This window comes from Bubalus kerabau, chromosome 4, assembly GCF_029407905.1.
Source record: "Bubalus kerabau isolate K-KA32 ecotype Philippines breed swamp buffalo chromosome 4, PCC_UOA_SB_1v2, whole genome shotgun sequence".
In the NCBI taxonomy this organism is placed as follows: Eukaryota; Metazoa; Chordata; class Mammalia; order Artiodactyla; family Bovidae; genus Bubalus; species Bubalus kerabau.
The window spans coordinates 52460464-52478027 of NC_073627.1; the positions used below are offsets into that span (position 1 = coordinate 52460464).

Below are 17564 nucleotides of genomic sequence, written 5' to 3' on the forward strand. Positions count from 1 at the left end.
ACAAACTGGGGAAAATTCTTAAAGAGTTGGGAATACCAAACCACCTTACCTGCCTCCTGAAAGGCCTGTATGCAGGTCAAGAAGCAACAGTTAGAACTGGACATGGAACAGTGGGCTGGTTCAGAATTGGAAAACTACATCAAGGCTGTATACTGTCACCTTGCTTATTTAACTTACATGCACGTTAAGTATGTCATGCAAAATGCCAGGCTGGATAAATCACAAACTGGAATCAAGATCGCCAGCCTTTGATATGCAGATGATACTACCTGATGGCGGAAAGTGAAGAGGAACTAAAGCGCCGAGGAGCTCAGGTGCTGCTTGGTGAGGGTCAAAGCGGAGAGTGAAAAATTAGGCTTAAAACTCAGCTTTCAAAAAACTAAGATCAGAGCGTTCAGTCCCATCAATTCATGGCAAATAGATGGGAAAAAAGTGGAAGCAGTGACAGATTCTATTTTTGGGGGCTCCAAAATCACTGCAGGTGGTGACTGCAGCCATACTTGCTCCTTGGAGGAAAAGCTATGACAAACCTAGGCAGCGTATTAAAAAGCAGAGGCATCACTTTGCTGACAAAGGTCCATGTAGTTAAAGTTACGGTTTTTCCAGTAATCATGTATGGATATGAGAGTTAGACCATAAAGAAGGCTGAGCACCAAAGAATTGATGCTTTCAAATTGTGGTGCTGGAAGAGACTCTTGAGAGTCCCTTGGATTGCAGGGAGATCAGATCAGTTAGTCCTAAAGGAAATCAACCCTGAGTACTCATTGGAAGGACTGATGCTGAAGCTGAAGCTCCAGTATTTTGGCCACCTGATGTGAAGAGCTAACTCATTGGAAAAGATCCTATGCTGGGAAAGATTGAAGGCTAAAGGAGAAGAGGGTGGCAGACCATGAGGTGGTTATATAGTATCACCAACTCAGTGGACATGAATTTGAGCAAACTCCAGGAGATAGTGAAGGACAGAGAAGCCTGGTGTGCTGCAGTCCATGGGATCACAAAGAGTTGGACGTGACTGAGCGACTGAACAACAACATCGCAGCTGTGGCAGATGCAGCAGAGATATGACATTGTTGGTAGAAACATTCATTTTATCACAGAGTCTTGACACACACACGAAGCTATTATTTTATGCCCTGTCAGTGGAAGTCTTCGGTGTTTTAGGCATGGATGTGATTTTTATGGGTAATAACTTGGAGTGTTTAGAAAATGTTAATGTTGGAAAGAAGAGGCCTTGTCATATATGACAAGGTGCATTGTATGGATTTTGTCAAAGGCACACACCAAAAGCACCAAGCAGAGTGGCTTCTGATCCAGACATTTTGCTTTCCCTACCAGGAAGACATCAAAACAGAGGGCTCAGGAAATCAGATATGTGAGAGACTATTTCAGGTGTCATAACACCTGGAAACTGAGATTACCAAACTGAAGTCTGATCTTTTAAAAACTTAGTTGAAGACTGTGTGCTATTAAGAGATAGTTGGCATTAAGAACTAAGATATGGGAAGGCACTGCCCTGAGCGCTTTCTGCATGTTACAAAATCAGTGGTTCTTAAACCTGAGCGGTTGCCAGAATCTCCTGGAGGGTTTGTTAAAACCGATTGTCAGAGTGGGGCATGGCTTGAAGATTATTTGCATGTCTAAGAACTTCTCAGTGCCAGGGTCCACACTTTGAGAACACATGTAATATGGTAATCCTTAAAATAACCCTACGAGGTAGGCATTATGATCTTTCTATTTTATATATTGGTTGTGTGAGGTCTCAGAGGTTAAGTAACTTAAACGAATTCACACAGGTGCTTTTGCACCTGGGATTCAGATTCATGTTTTTACCTGACCCTCAAAACCCAATCTTTCTCCATCTAACCTTCATTAAAAGACAAAGAGATAAAGGATAATGAGCAAAGGAAAGTAGAAATAATGTCATTTGACATTGGAGACTGTCTAGCAGAGTTTATAAGGTCCCTGGCGAAATTGCTAAGGAACTCTGGGGGCCGACTTTGACATAGAGAAGAGATACAGGATTGAAAGAAGACAATAGGTTGTTATCAGAAGTTGATTGTACTAGAAGCTGATTTGGGGAAAGCAAAGGGGGAAGCTTGTACTTTTTTATGGTAGTTACGTGAAGTAGCAGAAGTTACTTATTGTATTCTTAAACATTAGAAGAAACAGAACAAAAATAGACCTATCATTTTCACAAATCCACGAAGAAAAAGTACGAAATAGGAAGATCAGTGATTGCATCTAATTGCATCAGATCGGTAGATCTTCTCTCCAGATATTGTCTAACCATAGATCGCATGCGGCTGCGAGCATTGTCAGGGTTCCATTCTGTATCATCTCGTGTTTTCATACGTGATGTCTCCATTCAACTGTATTGTCAGCCTCACGTTTTATATTTAACATGAAATGATAAGCTATCCTATTATTATGAGAGGTTTATGCTGGTTTTATTGTTCCACTTTGAAATATCCAGGGAAATATTATCCACTTCAAATAAGTTGACTTGGATTTTGGCAGCACATTCTTCAGAAAGAAGTCAATTCTTCTTGGTCTTATAAGTTTCTGTTCTGATAATACCCTGAAACTTTGAACTAGTTTTGCTGCCGATCACAGTTCTACTTAAGTCAAAATGCATGTCTACATGGGGCAGAATTTTAAGGGAAATATGTCATTATCTTGAGGACTGTGATTTCATCTTGGTAATTTTTTTTCTATCATTTTATCTTTTAAGCAAAGTTAAACCACCTCCACAAATTTCACCAAGCAAATCAATGGGTGGAGAGTTTTGTGTGGCAGCAACGTTTGGGACATCCCGATCGTGGTTTGCAAATAATGCAGGTCTGAAAAGAGAAAAAGGTATGTGTTTTTACTGAAGTTAAACTTACCATATGTAATTTGTGTTTCTTGAAGAAAACTCATAGCAGTTCTCTTTGAATAAGCTTCAGCCCAATAATAGAATTTTCCCCCCACTCTGTTAGCATTGTCTTTCCTCAACTACTCAAGTCTCATCAACAGGAAAGGCTGTTCTCTCACTATAAATGTGAAATAAATTGCCCACTGAGTGTTTTTATTTTGTTTTGCTGGTGACAATATACAGGTGCTCTCAAAGTTGTCAGTCCCATATCCTTATATGTAGCTTTTACGTTCTTCTCAAACGATTTTCATGCCATTGTCTATGAAGCGTGGAGAGGAAAAATGCTGTTATCCCTATTTTAGAGATGAAGAATTTGAGTTTAGTGAGTTTAAATAATTTAGCTGAAAATGCTAGTTAGTAGGCAATGGTTATCAGTTTGAATCCAGGTTTTCTGATACATCTCTAAGAATAATCAACAACAGCTCTGCCATGTTATAAATTAAGATATAAAAACAGGCTCCCACTCAGAAATAAGGATCATCTTTTATGGTAACCAGTGTCCCTTTGAACTTATATAGTGTTGTTTATTTAAATCCCTTCTTTGACCACCAGAATCAGCTTACAGAAATACTGTATATGATCCCTTATTGTTCTTATGTAGAAAAGAGTCCCTACTTTCCTGGACCAAGTGTTTCATTTTGAACGTTAAAAATTTCCTCTTATTATTGTGATTCTGTTGAAGTAGGTCAGAAACTAAATTGTTAGCGAAGCCCTCTTCTGATGAGTTCCACAGGCTGTATTGTTCTTGGCAAAACGGCTCTCCTTGACGCTTAATACTGGCAGTCAGACATCAGCTCTTTCCCTCGTTATCGCCTTTCAGTGGCCTTTCCTTGGAAATAGGATCCTGGGCACAGCAGGCTCTTTACCTAAGTGGGGGAGGATACTGTGGAGTAGGCCAGCCTTCCATTTTCTTATCCCATCTTTATTTTTTTTGTTACCTCCTTTGCTTTAATGATGCTATCGAAATGACTTTTTGTTACTAGTTAAAACCCTCTGTGAAGCTCCATTTCAAATGCTTCTCCCTTCTGTTCTAATTACCCTTTTAACTTGCTGCTCCTTTGTGTCCCACTGACTGGTCATTAGCCATGTTCTCCAATCAGCTGTAATTGAGTCCTTTGGCAAAGAGATAAGGTGACCCGCCCAGCACTCATGAGGGATTTTATGTGCTCCTAGGTTTACTGTAAAACCCAAGATAGAGGACTAACCCTGTCTTGGTAGTGAGGACATGTGTACTTGTTACAAAGTCATTTGATTAGATCCATATTCAGCAGCTGCCCTCAAAGCATGACTGCCCTTCATTTACTGTGGGGGCCGGTGAGCCCACTGAGAGCAATGAGGGAAGAAGCTTTGGGGGAGGAGGATTTGCTCCTGTTTTTCATTTGTTTGTTTGTTTTAATCCAGAGATTTAAAGGAGAAACTTTTCTGAGAGGGAGTGTGTGAGAAGTTAGGCTGATTTAGGCACATGGAGTCTCTCATGCAGTTGAGTTGGTACCTCTGATATAACTAAATCTTAGTCCTTCCAGGGTTCCTTTTCTGTCAGTCCTTCCCTCTCTCACCTGGTATTCATTTTGCGTGTTGTGGGACAAATTACTACACTGTAGGCAAATGCAAAAGATTGTATAATATTGTTTCAGCATACTAACATTTTGAATATATTTGTGTCATTCTTGAAATAAATTGCTTAAAGATTTAAAAATATTTTGATAGCAAAGACCTTTTCACGTTCATTATTGTTGTGCTCAGTCGCAAAGTCATATCCGACTGTTTGGGACTCCATGGACTGTAGCCCACCAGGCTTCTCTGTCCGTGGGATTTGCCTGGCAAGAATACTGGAGTGGGTTGCCATTTCCACCTCCAGGGGATCTTCCCGACCCAGGTATCGAACCTGCATCTCCTGCGTCTCTTGCATTGCAGACATATTCTTTACCTGCTGAGTCACTGAAGAAGCCCTTCATATTTATTAGCATCTACTATAAGAATAACCTTTAGACAAGGAGCGGGCACCACGTGAAAAAGTTTCTGCCGCCTTATTTTTGCAGCCAGCCTCAGGAATAGATTGAAGGGTCAGTAACCTGTAAAAATGAAGCTCTTCTTTTATGCCATTATCACATATCCAGCATCTGTTTTTCTGTTTGTAGATCAGTCCAAACAAGTTGTAGTTGAATCCCTCTACATTATTAGCTGCTATGGGACCTTAGTGGAGCACGTGATGGAGCCACGACCACTAAGCACTGCCCCCAAGATCAGTGATGACACCCCACTGGAAATGATGACCTCTCCTCGAGCCAGCTGGACTCTGGTTAGGTAGTATCTCTTTTTGTTTTTTATTAAAAAAAACTCAACTTTGTTGAGGTATAAAATATTAAAAGTGTACAATTTGGTAAGGTTTGACATATGTATACAGCTGTGAAACATCACCATGATTAACATTATAAATACATTGTTGTTTAGTTGCTAAGTCGTGTCCGACTCTTTGTCCGACTCTTTGCGATCCCATCGACGGTAGCCCCTCGAGGCTTCTCTGTCCATGGGATTTCCCAGGCAAGAATACTGGAGTGGGTTGCCATTTCCTTCTCTAGGGGATCTTCCTGACTCAGGGATCAAACCCGTGTCTCCCATATCTTCTGCATTGCAAACGGATTCTTTTTTCCCTATGCCATCTCTGAAGCCCCACATTATGAATATATCCTCACCTCAGATATTTTCTTATGCCTCTTTGTAATCTTTCCTCTTGCCCCCCCTTCATTCCTACTTCACCCACTGAGCCCTAGGCAACCACTGGTCTGCTCTCTGTCACTGTAGGTCAGTTTATTAATTTCTAGAATTTTATATAAATAGAATCAGAGCGAATACTCTTTTTGTCTTCTTTCTCCCAGCAAAATTATTTTGATTTATCCCTCTTATTGTCTAGTCAAAGCTATGATTTTTCCAGTAGTCACATATGGGTGTGAGAGTTGGATCATAAGGAAGGCTGAGCACCAAAGAATTGATGCTTTTGAACTGTGGTGTTGGAAAAGACTCTTGAGAGTCCCTTGGACTGCAAGGAGATCAAACTAGTCAATCATAAAGAAAATCAACCCTGAATATTCACTGGGAAGACTAATGCTGAAGCTGAAGCTTCATTACTTTGGCTACCTGATGCAAAGAATTGACTCATTGGAAAAGACCCTGATTGCTGGGAAAGATGGACAGCAAGAGAAGAAGGTGGTGACTGAAGATGAGATGGTTGGATGGCATCACGGACTCAATGGACATGAGTTTGAGCAAACTCCGGGAGATAGTGAAGGACAGGGTAGCCTGGCGTGCTGCAGTCCATGGGATCGCAAAGAGTTGGATGCAACTGAGTGACTGAACAACAAATGCCTCTTGTTGCATTTTTTTGATAATTCATTCCTTTTTAAATTGAGATATAATTTATATTTAATGCATATAATACAATTCAGTCACTTAACGTGAATTTTCACCTGGTTTTGCACCCATCACCACAGTCAATTTTTTGAGGGTGGTGAGGTCTTCATTGCAGCATGAGGGCTTCTCTTGTGGTGCGTGGGCTTGGTTGCCCAGTAGCATGTTGGAGTTTAATTCCTGAACCAGGGATAGAACCCACATCCCCTGCATTGAAAGATGGATTCTTAACTACTGGACCACCACAAGCAGTTTTCATCACCCTCCAAAGAAACCCCATATCTGTTAGTAATCACTCCCCTCCAACCATTTTCCTTCAACCCTTCAGCCCTAGGCAATACCAGTTTACCTCGTGTCTTTGGATTTGCCTACTCTGGACATTCATGTAAATGGAATCATACAAAATGTGACCTATTGCGTCTGACTTCCTTCTCTTAGTGCAGTGTTTTTAATGCCCAGCCATGTTAAGCATGTAGCAGAACTTCATTCCTTTTTTTATGGCCAAGTGATTTATATGGATATACCATGCTTTGTTTATCCATTCATCAGTTGATGGACATTGCCACTGTTTAGCTGTCAAGAATTATGCTCCTGAGAATATTAGCCAAGTAAATAAATATTAAAATAATAATAATAAATAAAGTGATTCCCTAAGATAAAATGGCTCATGACTGTAAAAATGCTTATTAAAATCAGAGTCCTCCTTGAAAGTACATAGTCATTAGAACTTGTATAATCTAGTGTAAAGAGGGAGAAATAAGATATAGGACAAAACCCATTCAATATAGTGTATACTGGTACAGGAGAGACAGAGAAAATTGGTCCTGATGTGTGTGGAAGTATTAGTTGCTCAGTTGTGTCCAGCTCAGAGACCCCATGAACTGTAGCCTCTCTGTCTATGGGATTTCTCAGCAAGAATACTGGAGTGGATTGCCATCGCCTGCTCCAGGGGATCTTCCCGACCCAGGGATTGAACCTGTGTTTCCTGCGTTATAGGCAGATTCTTTACTGTCTGAGCCATCAGGGAAGCTATGTATGGAAGGAAACAGACAAAAATGGATATGAAAATGATCTCACTCTTTTTGACATTTAAAAATATTCTTGTATTGATTTTTGGCGGCTCCAGCACTCTTTCCTACTACTTGACTGCACTGGATTGATCTGATCAATATCTTATGTGTCAAGCTATTTAGGAGTGGGCAGATCTAATTAAAATTAGTGCACCATCATTGAAATAAGTGGCTTATTTTGGAACTCATGATAATCAGGTCTTTAATAAGTCAACCATTAACTGTGTTTTTTTAACCATTGTTTTCTGCTTTATTTTATTTTAAATGTAAATATATTCTAAGAATAGAGCGTGCTAACAATCGTCAGAAACGCTAACAATTGTCAGAAATTAGGTAAAAATTAGTTGTGACATTTGAGTTTCACACTTCCTCTCTGTTCAGTGTTTTGAATGTCTTGTCTATTATGTTGCAGGGTCGTCTGCTATTAAACTAATATTGACTCTATGTAATTTGTATGACTCACTGCCACCTTTTTATTTTTCCTAAGCAGATGGCTTTGTGTTTCAGGTTTCAGCACTCTAACAAGTTCATTTTAATGATTAAAACGATAGCGTGAATTTATATCAGTGTCTATAAGTGGTGACAGTGATAATGATTTATATTCCATCTATTAAGCCTGAATATTAATAATCTTCTGTTATTTCCTTAGAACTCCTCAATGGAATGAATTGCAGCCACCATTTAATGCGAACCACCCTCTGCTCCTCGCTGCAGATGCAGTACAGTATTATCAGTTCCTGCTTGCTGGCTGTGAGTAGTTCTTGATTTTTTCCTTCCATACACTATTTTGAGCTTTCATATTAAAATGCTGACTTTTAATGCAACCATGCATATTACCAGTGGTACATAGGCCAGAGGCCATAAACAATCTGATGGAGGCAAGGAAGATATTTTAATGATACATCATGAGCTTTAGCACACATTAATTGTGCCTCTGGTTCCCTGTTCATGTTCCCTGGTCATGACATATACCCTTACTTTTATATAAATTGATAGAGAATATCTGGTGGGTATTCCCCAAAAGTTTTTTTTTTAAATAAGGATTCTAGGATATAATAAAGTTTCATAAAATTGGAATCTATTTCTGACATAAAAAGAAGTTACACACTTTTTGCTGTGGAAATTATATTAGCAGGCTTTTTGCTTTGTAGGATTTTTTTGCAACATTGAAGTAGTGATTGCAGCTCCATAAGGATTTTGTTTACTTTTGATCTGGGTTCTGTTTTTACTTAAGGAGAAAAAAGTATACATTGAACTAGAAATAGCCTTCTTTGTAGGTGAGACTGGAAAAGATAATTGAATATTTATTATCCAGCTTACGGTCATAGAACTAAAAATTCTTTACAATTATAGTGCAATTCTGTAGAATTCACTGAATCCTTAATTTAACTAGATGGCTCTGAGTATTGTATGCTTTTAGGAAATTTTCTGTAAATCAACACTGACATGTTTTTAATGGAGTTTTATTCTATCAGACTTATTTTCTTGCCGGGTTGTATTATACAGTATGAAGTAAAAAATTTGTAAAACAATTTTATGTTTATAATGTGTGATATGTTATACTGGAAACAGAGCAAGTGTACTGACTTTTGCACTAAAGTTATGAAGCTCCATAACTGTAACAAGTAATTGGCGGTTTCATTTCTCTTATACGATTGAATTCACTGATTCTTCCAGCATGTATTTATTGAATGACGTCTCTGTGTCAGGAACTCATGGTTTAAATGAGAGTAGTATGTTCCTTCTGTCCTCAGTGAATTCAGTATCTAATTCAGGAGACAGATGTTTTATCAAAACGTAGAAGAAAGTGAGACAGGTCATCAGTGAAGGGTTATACATGTAATTGTGAAGGCACTGGCTTAAGTTGATACATTGTTTACAGAGGGATGCTGCTGCTGCTGCTGCTAAGTTGCTTCGGTTGTGTCCGACTCTGTGCGACCCCATAGACGGCAGCCCACCAGGCTCCGCCGTCCCTGGGATTCTGGTTCTCTGGTTTAAGAAGCAGAGTATATAAAAGTTCTTAGGTTCTAGGTTATCTCAGCATATATTTAACTCTATCATATGACTTGGAAAAAACATATATTGATATATAATGTCAGTGTTTATAAGAACATTTTCCCATACCTCTCTACAGAGGTAAAAATAGTTAATTGTTGAATTAAGTATAGTTGACTTTTTCAGCATTAATACCGGTTTTCTTTGTTTAGTTATTTTTAAATATACTTTGTATATATTTACTTTTGGCTGCCCTGGGTCTGCATGGCTGCAGGCGGGCTTCGCCTGGCTGAGATGAGCAGGGGCTACTCGCTCACAGCCGAGTGCAGGTTTCTCGTTGCACTGGCTTCTCTTGTTGCAGAGAACGGGCTCTAGGGCATGCTAGTGTCCTAGGAGTTGTTTCACATGGGCTTAGTTGCCCTGTGGCATATGCGGTCTTCCCAGACTAGGGATTGAACTCGTGTTCCCTGCATTGGCAGGCAGATTCTTTACCATTGGACCACCAGGAAAGTCCTCTTTAGTAATTTTGACAGGTCTCTTATAGTAGACAAATAGTAGCAAGTTCCAAACATGTAGAAAAAAGATACAGGCAAAATCAAAAAAAAAAAAAATGCAGCTATCTCTATTCCTTGACTTTATTTGTTCCAGTGAGTTAAGCTAACTTTGTTTTAACAGCTCTAAACACCTTTGTCCAATTCTTAGAACTACAAACCCCCCAGGTGCACGACGGAAGAACCACCACTGTAGCCCAAGCTGCCAGTCGTTTTCAGACATTGCAACACCACCATCGGAATTTTACCTTAGAAAGAATACACTGGCAGTGTTGTAAGAAGAGGTTCAGGAGTAGGGAAGAGGTGTGGCTGCTATGTGATACTGGAGCAAGATGGGAGGGCGTCAGTTAAGGCTTTTACAGAGAAGACAGAATAAACCTGTGAGATGTTGCACAGTTGGACTAGAACAAAATTAGGCAATTTGAAATAGTCACTGATGATTGTTTGATTTCTAAATAAAGTATATAATATAATGCATGTCATGTTAGATGTTTTGAATTCCAGATGGACTAGCATAGGAATAAGGATGAAAAGGCCAAGTTTCTAGTTCCAGACCACCTCTCATTAACTTGATAAGTATAAAGTATCAATAATAATACTTGCTCTATAAACATGTTACTGTGGTCAATGCAGTGATGCTAAGCATCATTCTGAACCTTTATTTCTTATTTCAGAAATAAATAAGAAATATTTTCAATTAATAGACTTCCAGGACTTAACAATGGAATACCTATTCTGAATCTTTGATCTTGACCTTGTTGTCAGATCTGTTGTCTAAGTGACAGACTTAATATGCGTGTCCTATATCTAGGTTACATAATTGTTATGTTTCCTCTTATCTAGTGAAATGTTACTATAGATATAACTTAATTTGTAAAACACCTCAGAGATAGGTAAGTCTGTAATAATTATTATATCACTTCTTTACATTGACAGCAGAGACACAGATTTAGCCTGAATTTTGAAGTCACGTTTTCTTACATAAAGAAAGACTATTGGACATCCCTGGTGGTCCAGGGTTTAAGAATCTGCCTTGCAATTCAGGGAACATAGGTTTGATCCCTGGTTGGGGAAGTAAGATCCCACATGCTGCAGAGCAACTAAGCCCACAGTACCACCACTACTGAGCCTACACTTCACAACCGTAGTCTGTGTGCCACAATGAAAGATCTAGAATGACACAATGAAGATCCCACCTGCCACAGTGCAGCCAAATAAATATTATTTTTTTAAAGAAGAAAAAGGCTGTTTGATTTAGAGTCCTGGACAAACTAGTATATTTCATGACTGAAGAAATTAAACATTCAAGACATGGACATCTGCCTCAGAGGAGTAAAAGCTGAAATATAATTGGTTAAAGCAATGCTGGAGCTGGTTTAGAGAGAATACCTTTACCTGCCCATCTGTTGAGCCCATCTTTATGCAGGTTAGAACCTCCTGAAGAAGACTTTCTTATTACCTTCTTGCCTTCTCTCCATTTCCCTTACTGAAACCATTTGAAAAGATGATATTGTACCTGGCGGCAGGAAGTTTTTGTTTTACTTAACCATGTTGAAAATCTGCAGACTACTGATAATACAGTACTGAAAGTATCTTCAAATATAATCATTTGGAGTAAAACTGTAATGCAAACTTCTCTAGTGTCACCAGCATTTTCATTGGTTGTGTCTGAATCTTTGTATCAAGTGAAGTAGACTTGTACAAACTCCGGAAGTAGTAATAATACTGGACAAAGAATGATGTAAATGGAAATGCAAAAGACACTTTGTCACAGGGAGAAGAGACTAGGAGAGCAGGATGTTTAGCAAGAAATCCCCACCTCCCCTTCCAGCCCTGTAATCATAACAAGTACACCACTAGTTGATAAACAGAAGTTCTGCATATGTGGCCTAAGGGTCACTGATGGGCAGGGAAAGGGAAACGTGCCTGAACATTAAAGACTTCTTACCTAAATATAGTCAAGTAAGTGAAAACTCCAAATTTTGTATTCTTAACTCTAGTCACATTTACTACCCATACTAATTGAATGGAATGATTCAAAATTGAGCAATTTTGGTGTATAAATTGACTCATATGAACCTGCCCCTTACAAGGTCACTTTGGAGGTGGAATTTACTTCTTTGTTATTAGGGTGAGCCATAAGAAATTGCTGTTTAGAATAAGCCAAAAAAGTCCTATGGTTTGAGTAGATTGATTAGTTTATGTGTGTAAAGAAGATATGCAGATGGTAGTCTCATCTTGCTATCTAGCTCAGTGAGGGTAAAAGTTAAGAATCTAATATTAAAAAAAAAAAGTTCTGCTTGGGTCATAAGAAATCTTAGGAATCGTTTATAAAAGATTACAGTAGTGATGATTAGTGATTTTTGTGGTAACAGTATTTTTTTTTCCTTCAGAAAAAATACATAAGTATAGTTACTTTTTCTAAAATAGGCATTTTATTTCAGTGTATTCCTTTGCCAAAAACAAAAACGAGACTAACAGATATCAACCAGCTTTGAATGTGATCCCAAAATAGATAATACTTTTTCTTTAGTCTGTTTCCGAGCTTCCCAAATTGTAAATTAAAAACAGGGCTTACGGAGTTAAACTGGGGAAGTTTTATTTGGGCAAAAAATAATGTTTCCTCCTTTTCTTTCAGGTGATTTGGCAGCAGCAGTGTTTTTAAGTTGCTGACATTAACTAGCTTTGTTGGGGATAGGTCAGGCTTTGAACTTCTAAGATAATCCGTGGGTATGTGAGAAGTTCCTCCCTAGGTTTACTGAGTTTTCTTTGTTAAATGGTAACAAAGGATCATGCAAGGGAAGTATAGCTTTGATACACAGTGAAAATGGTTAAGGCCTATATATGGGGTTTTTGTTAATTATTTAACTGTCTTTCAAATATAATTGAATGTTAACATAAAAATAGTGTGAATGTACTGTGGTCTTTAAAACACATGTGTGTGTGTGACAACAGTAGTGTAAAGCCCAGGAGACTGGGAAATGGAGCCACACTACGGTAAGGTTTTATTGTAATGGAGCTACACTACGGTAAGGTTTTTATTGTATATGTGACTCCAACATTATTTGGAGGCAAATTGTGTTGTTAAAGATGTATGATGAAATGAAAAACAAACCTAAGTGCTGAAAAAGGAAGTAAAATGTTAAGAATAAGCAAGTTGATGTAACCCTAAGCATCATCAGTACTCATGTTAGTTATAAATGGCCTAAATACTGGACAAGTCAGAGATTGTCAAGTTGGGTCAAAAATTAAATATGCTGCTTAGGAGAAACTCATTTTTTTAATCAATATTTTTTTATATTGATATATAGTTGATTTTTATTGACATGTGTTTGCTGCAGGTCATGGGGTTGCAGAGTCAGATATGACTCAGCAACTGAAGAACCGCAACAGCTGTTGCTTTATAATGTTGTGTTAATTTCTGTTTTATTGCAGAGGGATTTGGTTATATTGATACATACATATACATTCCTTTTTAAAATATTCTTTTTCATTATGATTTATCATCAGATACTCAGTATAGTTCTCGGTGCTCTTGAGTAAGACCTTGGTGTTTATGCATTTATATATAAAAGCTTATATCCGCTAACTCCATTCCTGCCTCAATCCCCACCCCCTTGGCAACCACTAGTCTGGGAAAACCCACTTTAAACTCTCACTTGCTACATTACTATCAGACAAAGTGGAGCACTCCACCCAACAACAGTAGCGTGTGCATTCTTTTCACGTGCACAAGGAACATTGACAAATACAGACCTTCTTCCGGGCCATAAAACAAGTCTCAATAAATTTCAAAGCTTTCAGGTTATACAAAGTATGTATATTCTGCGACCACAATGGAATTAAATTAGAAACGATTAACAGATCTCTGGAAAAATCTACAAATATATGGAAAGTAAACAGTACACTTCTACATGATACATGGTTCATAGGAGAAATCAAAGGGGAAATTAGGATATTTTTAGCTGAATGAAAATAAAAACAGAACACACCCCTATCTGAGACTAGATTCAGGGAGAAAAGAATAGTAGGTTGAAGTATAAATACGTGCCACAAGTTGGATGATTCTCAAGGGCATCCTGTAGAGAGACAGAGTATGAGGGAGGGTTGAATATGACCATAAAGAATTCAGTAGATCTTTTATGGAACAGTTCTGTATCTTGGTTGAAGCAGAGATTATACAGATAAACGTGTGTGATAAAATGGAATAGAATTACATATAAACACCCCCTCACACTCGCACCACAAAATGAGTGTATGTAAAATTGTATGTGTAAAACTAGTGAAATCTGAATAAGGTCGCTGGGTTGTACCAATGATACTTTCCTGGTTTTGAAACTAGGTGAAGTGTGTGCAAACCTTCGTTGTACTATTTTAGCAACTTGATAGGAATCTATAGTTATTTAAAAATAAAAACTTTGGAGAAAAAAGGAAAAGTTTGTGGGATGGCACTAAAATGGTACTCAGGGTGAAATTGATCGGACTAAATGCACATGTTATAAAATGAAATCAGTGGCGTCCACTTTCATATTTGGAAACTAGCAGAAGTAGAGCGAATTACAGCACAAGAAAGGAAATAGTAAAGATCAGAGTGGAAAAGTAATTAAATCATAAAATTGTGGCATGGTGTTCTTCTCCTTGGAGATTCTTTGATTTGTGGGATTTTAGTTTTCATCAGATTTGAAAATTTTAATGCAGTTATATCTTCACATTTTTTTCTCTCATTCCTCTTTGCTCTTTTTCTGACTGCAGTTATATGTATGTTCACCACTTGATATTTGCTCAGTTAAAAAATTCTCTTTCAGGGAGAGGGTGGGATGATTTGGGAGAATGGCATTGAAATATGTATAATATCATATATGAAACGAGTCGCCAGTCCAGGTTCGATGCACGATACTGGATGCTTGGGGCTGGTGCACTGGGACAACGCTGAGGGATGGTATGGGGAGGGAGGAGGGAGGAGGGTTCAGGATGGGGAACACATGTGTACCTGTGGCGGATTCATTTTGATACATGGCAAAACCAATACAATATTGTAAAGTTAAAAAATAAAAGGTTTAATAGTTAAAAAAAAATCTCTTTCCCTCACTCTGTTTGATTTTGTATAGTTTGTATTTCTCTGTATTTTATATATATATATATATATATATATATATATATATATTATCATCTCTTCTGCTCTGTCTAATGTGCTGTTTTATTCAACACATTTGTCATTTCAGATACCATATTTTTCATCCAGTGCCATCTGGATGTTCTTTTATATCTTTCATTTCTTTCTTCGTCATGTACACGTTTGAACATATAGAACATTTATTTTGTAATAGTTGCTTTAGAATCCTTGTGTGCTAACTCTTTTCACCCTGGTATTGCTGGGGAGTTTTTCTATTGACTGATTTTTTTCTTCTTGGTGTGCCTTCCTGCTTCTTTGTGTACCTAATGATTTTTGATAGGATGCTGGGCAGTTTTAGTTTCACATTACTGACTAGTGGATTATTCTCTATTCCTAAGAGGTACTCAAGCTGTTGTTGGTGGTGTTCAGTCAGTAAGTTGTGTCTGACTCTTTGCAGCCCCATGGACTGCAGCACACCAGGCCTCTCTGTCCCTCACCATCTCCTGGAGTTTGCCCAAGTTCATGTCCATTGAATTGGTGATGCCATCCAACCATCTCATCCTCAGCCGCCCTCTTCTCCTTTTGCCTTCTCAAGTTACTTGGAATAAATTTTTGTTCTTTCTTTGTTTATTTTTAAGCTTTGTTATGGATGGTTCAAAAAATAGCCTTTTGCTTAGGGCTGATTAAAGAAGGAAGAAGTTAATTCTTAGTGGGGATGGAGAGAAGTGGCTGAATTTTGGAGAAATTGAACAAGTTGCATCTGTAGGATTTGGGACTATATGAGGTTACTGAAGAAAAGAAGAGAGAAATGGATGACTGGCTTGAACAAAAGGTTATATCATTCACTGAAACATTAAGAGAAATATATTGCCCTGAATAGGAGAAAAAATTGCTGATTACAGCGTTGCCTCTGTTTTGGTGTATGTAGTATATTTGTTGTTGTTCAGTCACTCAGTGACGTCTGACTCTTTGAGACCCCATGGACTGCAGCATGCCAGGCTTCCCTGTCCTTCACTATCTCTGAGAGCTTGCTCAAACTCACGTCCATTGAGTTAGTGATGACATCCAACTATCTCGTCCTCTTCTCCTGCCTTCAGACTTTCCCAGCATCAAGGTCTTTTCCAGTGAGTTGGCTCTTTGTATCAGCTGGCCAAAGTATTGGAGCTTCAGCCTTAGCATCAGTCCTTCCAATGAATATTCAGGACTGATTTCCTTTAGGATGGACTGGTTTGATCTCCTTGCAGTCCAAGGGACTCTCAAGAGTCTTCTCCAACACCACAGTTTAAAAGCATCAATTCTTTGGCACTCAGACTTCTTTATGGTCCAACTCTCACATCCATACATAACTACTGGAAAAACCATAGCTTTGACTATAAGGACCTTTGTTGGCAAAGTAATATAGCGTGGTGGTAATATTCAGTAGATTCTTGGAGATAACTCAGAAACTCCATCTATATATACTACATATGTGTATTTATAGACTTGAGCTCCTTTCTGAGATTTTTTGGATTATAATCATTCACTGATGTAAACTTTCTCTGAAATAATTTTATCCTAGAGAGAATTTAGAGGGAAGAGATGAGGTTTCATTATGGTATAGACAGCATAACATTTAAAAACTCAATGTAAATCAATCAAAAAATCCACCTGAAATGTTACTTTTGAATAGCTGGACTGTCTATTGATATATTGACTTTTTAAAAATGTTGTTTTACTGATCACTTGGACTTCACTAGCACTTTTGTTTAAGTCTTTATGTATAATGAAGTAGATAATACCTAAAGCTAGTATTGACATTTGTCTTTTACCTAGAACTGATAAGGGCTTGAAGGACTTTCCTGGTGGCTCAGATGGTAAAGAATCTGCCTGCAGTGCAGGAGTGCCAGGTTTGATCCCGGGGTTGGAAAGATCCCCTGAAGAAAGGAATGGCAACCCACTTCAATATTATTGCCTGGAGAAGGCCATGGAGAGAGGAGCCTGGTGGGCTGCAGTCGATGGGGTTGTAAAGAGTCGGACACGACTGAGCAACTTTAGAATTATGAAAAACGCAAGTAGGCAGCATATTTACGGTTAGATTCTAGAGATCTTGATTCTGACCTAAATTTTGTCCTGCTGGCCTACCAGCTACAACTGTGAGAGTAAAAATGGGAAATGTTTTTCCTTGTAATAAAATCACACTTTTAGGTTTAGAGTGAAGACATTTTTAGAGTATTTTACTATCTCGTTTTATTGGTTTTACAATACAATGGTGATCTATTTTGAAGATACTGGTACAAAAAGGATGAAAAAAGTACTGGTCTCCTCTACCATGGTCATCATCAGTGCCCTGGAAAAGCAATTAAACATGCAGTAATTTTCAGAGCCGCTCTCTTTAGAGTGCCACGTTAGATTTAACCTAACATCCTGGATTGCATCGCTGTTGTGGTATGTACCAAGTATGGTAGAGGTACTCAACAATATTTCCTTGCATTGTCCATAATAAATATTTGCCCAAGAGTTGGTAGGGTGGAAGGGGA

At 38.3% G+C, this 17564-nt stretch overlaps 1 protein-coding gene across 1 annotated transcript in view; it reads left to right on the forward strand.

Moving 5' to 3' along the window:
• The window catches only part of BCAS3 (BCAS3 microtubule associated cell migration factor), a 589753-nt gene that overhangs the window by 261412 nt on the left and 310777 nt on the right, over positions 1 to 17564 (forward strand). Inside the window, exons 20-22 of the mRNA XM_055579668.1 lie at positions 2732 to 2856; positions 5053 to 5218; positions 8039 to 8139. Of these exons, the coding sequence (XP_055435643.1) occupies positions 2732 to 2856; positions 5053 to 5218; positions 8039 to 8139 (392 nt within the window). The remainder of the gene's footprint in view (positions 1 to 2731; positions 2857 to 5052; positions 5219 to 8038; positions 8140 to 17564) is intronic.